Consider the following 5,273-nt stretch of genomic DNA (forward strand, 5'->3'; position numbering starts at 1 on the left):
TCTTCTTTGGAATTTGTTACGACATTGAGTCAAACGACGCATATTTGAGACATGGTGACATGTAGCAGATGGAGCAGGAAGTCACTTTAGCAAGTCAAGTGCCTAATTCCAGCGTAGAAATTTTCTTGCCTTTTACTGTTGGATTGTTTGTGTGTTTTAATTTGATTTATTAAGGTGAAAGTACACCAGGGTATTTTATTTCTTCAACATTGGAAAAATGTTCACTTTAAAATCATTAGAATATTAATAGAATATTAACCCTTCCGCTCTCCTTAGTTTGTTTACATTAAGAATGGGGTCATCTGGACCCCCCAAGACAGTGCGCTGAACTTTTTTTTATCTTTGATTTTTGAGTTTCACTAATGTCCATGACAGACATAAAATCCTGTCCATCTTTGTCATGGAAGGAATCACATATCAATATGTGGTTGGAGTCAACTGGACCCCAAAGAGAGCGGAAGGGTTAAAATACCTCCTCCTTACTTCTTGGTTGATTTTGATCTCTTTATAGCATTTGACCTCTCAAACACAGATTCAAAAATTGGCTCATTGGGCTTCATGCCGGTAAATATACAGAAGCAGAAGGTCGGTCATAAAATATAAACAATAGCTGATTGCTAAACTAACTAGACAGACTAAATAAAACTGAGTATCCCTGCCCTTAGACCCTCCTTCCTGGTAAGGAAAAACTCATTGGAAAAAGGAGTTCCAGGAAATTCCAGGAAAAAATAAGAAACCTTAGAGATGCCCACATGAAGGAGAGATCCTCTCTCAGGACGGACAGACGATTTACCAGGAGTATTAAAGACTACAACTACGTATTTCAATAGAGGGGACAGGTGGGGGGCAAGGTCCACAGCCAAAAACAGGAGCACAGGCCGCTCCCCCGAAGGAGAGTGGGAAAGAGGAACAACACGTGAATTGCACTGCACCAAACAGAAGCACAGAGAACTAAATAAAGAATAGAAAGGAGAAGTAAATGAGAATAGAGAACAGAACCCCTAGAGCTGATGTAGATGATAACAATGGCAATCCAGTAAATGAAGGTTAAATTCCCACAATTTATCTACACAAAGAGTTTAAGTGTACAAACGTCTTGTTAGTGCCATTATCACAATCTTTGGATATGTGTTAAAACATTTGTCTGAAATGTTGGGATTGCCCTTCATTTTCTTAACTCTTCTATAGAGATGACCGATCAATCTACACACCTCTGTTTATGCTGACTTTTATTTTCTTCTTGTCTTTCAGAATTCAATGAACCTTCCTCCAGACAAGGCACGACTGCTGAGGCAGTACGACAACGAGAAGAAATGGGAACTAATCTGCGATCAGGTTGGCACCAATCTTTCCTATGATAACCTCAGTATCTTTAATCAGTATATAAAACGCCAACTGTAGACCGTTCCGTGCACGACAAGTTTACACTTACCCACGGCTACATTGCTCCTTTGCTTTACTCTCCTGGTCAAGTTTTGAAGCAGCCGGTTAAGGCAAGCCATTGACATCATACTCCAGAGGCTGCTTGTTGCTCACTGAGCTGATCCCTGAAAGCCTCGCACAGCCTGCAACTTCACTGTCACACTTTCTGCCTTCTTGAGCTGCGATGGAAAGCGGCCATGAGATCAAAACCACCACCCGCTCAAACTGTATTGATAGCCACTGACCCCGAAGGGAACCGTGCCAGAGGGAGCCTGTCTGGCTGCTGTCCAGTAGGCAGGAGTCCTCCTGGTGCCAAATCCAGAACTTTAAAGGAAAGAGTTTCATTTTTGGTGTAACCATCCTAAAAAATTTTTTTTTGCTTAAACTTGGCCCCCAACCTTTATACCTTTTTTGCAACAGAAGTACATACACTCAAGGGTGTATTAAACCCCTTTATTTTAGACATTTGTTTTGTGTTTTGACAGTTGTTGGCCTCGCTGCCTACCCACATGCCTTTCTGCAAAGAGTGCATCATCTTATCAGCTTCTTTACAGTTTGGTAGAGCGGAGTAAGATTTCTTTAGGTGGAGAAAGATTTTGAACAGTGACTGCATCACCCTTGGCCATGCCGCTCTCATCTTTCCTGTTTTTGCAGGACAGAATCTCAGGCACTGACAGACATGATAGTTTCGTTTCAGTATTTATTTAGGGAGGGTACACAGCTTTAACAGGATGTAGCCCGCTGCAAAGATCCCTTTCTATCATGCTGGTAGATTTGACTTCTTCTTTTTGCATCTGGTTTGAAGCTTTATGGATTAGTGATCCAATAAAGTCGATATAAAAAAAAGTTTAAATCATTCAAACATATTTTTCTTTATTTTTAATCATTTAAATGAAGCATATCAATAAATAGTCATTTATGGGAACTAAAAAAGTTGGAATTAACTTGTATTAAAAAAAAGATGATTTAATCTCTGGTCTTGCGATGGTCAATCTATTTTTGTGTATTGTATAGACTTTGGATGGCAGATGTCATGTTTTTTAAGTGGTTTGGGTTAAGCAGGTTTTTTTGGTTATCTTGGTCAATTGTGTCACCCGTACAGTCGGTCGTCTTTTTGTAAAAGGGGAACAAATGGTTTTTGTGAAACTTCCAGGTTGCTTTAAAGGCAATCAGTGATATTTGTTTGCCTAAAGTTTATTTGGATTTATTATAAAATAAAGTTTTATTACCAGTAAATAAAATAAATCTCACTGTAGTTTTCATTGAACTAAAATTCAGGTTCTTGGGTAAGTCGAGTCTATTTTTTGCTACGAAGTTCAACTGTTCATCTGGTTGTCTGAATGATGGCCATATTTGCTCATATACCAACCAACCCCCTAGTGGCTACTTGATAAATTTCACTTGGCTTCTGTTACTTTTTCTTCAACCGAAAAGCAAAAAAGTTAACTTTAGGTTGATTTAAGAGTAAGTTGCAGGAATTGTCAGTTTATCAAAGGGTCGTTAAACTTTTCTTTTCTAAAGTGAAGCATTTGTGAAGAAACCGCTAGGAAAGGAAGTGTGAATAAACCGGATGCTAACACATGATCTAAATTTTCTCTAAGGGATTTATTTAGATCATGACACCACAAATATATCCTTAGTGTCATCGACAAGTTCTATTTTACTGTTTAAGATAGATGCAGATAACAACACCTCCATGAGACATTATTATTAGCTTGTAAAAAAGGCTATGATGTCTGAACATAATATATAGTTTATTTTAAAAAAGCCTCTTAGCATTTCTACTGTTTGATATGACTGTTTGAAGGAATTAACCAGAATGCATTTTGGGTCTATGACCTTTTATCCCCGAAACGACCTCCGATCTCTCACATGATGCGGTTAGCCTGCTGAGAAGTGATTCTCGGTCGGATCCAAATAGTGTTTCCCGCTCAACACACTGATCCAAATCCAGCACTAATCTCCTGTATTTATGGTTATTGTAGGACATGCACATCCTCGCATGTCCTCTCCTAATCTGCAGGTAGTGCCTTTGTAAAGTCTAGATTAAGATTAAAAAAGATATGATGGTGGCTTACATCCCAGAATAGACAAATCAAAGGTGACTTAAAAAAACAGAAATCTAAAGCTTTATTTGTTTATTTCAATGTACTGTTTACAGAAGTTTAAAACTGATTAATCATGCTGACAATATTGTCATTGTTTTAGTGTATAATTAAAAGCTTTCACTTTTTCCTGTTTTCTTGGCTCATCTCATTTCTTTTTTTCCTCGTTTGACAGGAGCGATTCCAGGTGAAAAACCCACCACACACATACCTCCAAAAGCTGAGAAGCTATCTGGATCCAGCCCTCCCAAGAAAGGTGAACACCCGTCTAACATCCTGTCTGTCCTGGTTCAGTATCTTGTCTGGGACATCTCTACAACTGAGGAAAGATTACATGCAAGGTTTTGGGGGGCAACTGCCCAGCAATTTAGGGGTAAAACAAAGTGACTCAGTGCAAAAGTGTGGAAGTTGTTGCAGAAATCTTATAGTTGAGGTCTTTTTGCCAAAAAGACCATTAAAACAGAAAAGTAAACTGTTCATTTGGAGGTTTAAAGAATGCCACATTGGAGGTTTGCATGAGCTAACAAAAAAACAAAAAAAAAGTGTCTTAGAAGTGTATTTTTTATGTATTGAAGTAATACTCTTATCATATCAGCAGACAGTTCTTGTTGTTTCCTTTGACCGCTCCAAAGGAAGCAGAGACAGTGGGAGGAGGGTCTTTATGAAGACAAGTCTTGGCGTGCGCTCTAGCTTTGCCAAAATGAAGAATTTTTTTTTTCAGCCTCTGTCTCCGAGCTGCAGGGGGAAACTTAGAAACTGGCCTCAGCGATGAAGAAATTACATCCAAGACTCTAATCTGGTTACAGAAAACTGCATCTCCCTGAATAATTAATCGACTTTGCAAATTAGAGATTTGAAGATTTTTGGCAACAAGAAGAATGGTATTTTTTTAGGAGAAAAGTTGTTAACTTTTTAAAAATTTCAGTGACCCCAGAATGTGATTACTTTTATCTATCAATCATAAGGCCACACCCCTGTTTTTGCACAATTCTTAAAGGGTAACCAAACCCTAAATTAACTTTTTTTGTCTGTTGACCTCTATAAATGGGGCTTTAAAAGTGCTTTATGTTAGTCATTGCCAAATTTTTTTCAAATTAAAATAAACTTGTTTAATTCTTGAAAATATAGTCAAAAACCGTTGGTTGAAACGAGGTACTACATCTGAATCTTGTGATTGGTCAGACCATTTAAGTCCCATGTCATTTTGTCTTGGTCTGCAGCTCCAGTAATAATAACAGTCCTGTTCCCCAGCCCCACCCCCCTGACTGAATTTTCAGTTTTCGGATGTGGATGGAGTCAGCCTCTAACTTCCCTGTTTGGTTACCCCTTAATCAAACAACTAAGAGGTTTAAAAACATGCCATGCATGATTTTCCTGGATAAAATATGTAGAAACACAAACAGAAGTTTCATACCAACTTCATTGCATCATTTTATAAACTGGTGGTCCGATTTATAATAAAGGCAATTACGACAAACTTTTTTTTTGAGAAATGCTTCTAGTGGTTGCTTTATGTCCAGTTACCGTATTTTCCGGACTATAAGTCGCGGTTTTTTTCATAGATTGAATGTACCTGCGACTCATACTCCAGTGCGACTTATATACGAATTTTTAATGAGATGAGATATGGACCGTAAGTGTAGAGTGTCCTCTTATGGCGATCTATGCAATTACTTTATTTACTTTAGTTATTCAGACGTGACACAGAGGACGAAGAATTTAACGGATTTAGTGATATGGAGTGAG

At 38.2% G+C, this 5,273-nt stretch overlaps 1 protein-coding gene across 3 annotated transcripts in view; it reads left to right on the forward strand.

Moving 5' to 3' along the window:
* fmnl2a (formin-like 2a) overlaps positions 1 to 5,273 on the forward strand; it is a 47,547-nt gene that overhangs the window by 11,352 nt on the left and 30,922 nt on the right. For all 3 annotated transcript variants that reach the window (XM_036209584.1, XM_036209586.1, XM_036209585.1), the window contains exons 2-3: positions 1,252 to 1,335; positions 3,703 to 3,783. In XM_036209584.1, the coding sequence (XP_036065477.1) occupies positions 1,252 to 1,335; positions 3,703 to 3,783 (165 nt within the window). The remainder of the gene's footprint in view (positions 1 to 1,251; positions 1,336 to 3,702; positions 3,784 to 5,273) is intronic.

The sequence above is a fragment of the Oryzias melastigma genome, linkage group LG21 (genome assembly GCF_002922805.2).
Source record: "Oryzias melastigma strain HK-1 linkage group LG21, ASM292280v2, whole genome shotgun sequence".
NCBI lineage: Eukaryota > Metazoa > Chordata > Actinopteri > Beloniformes > Adrianichthyidae > Oryzias > Oryzias melastigma.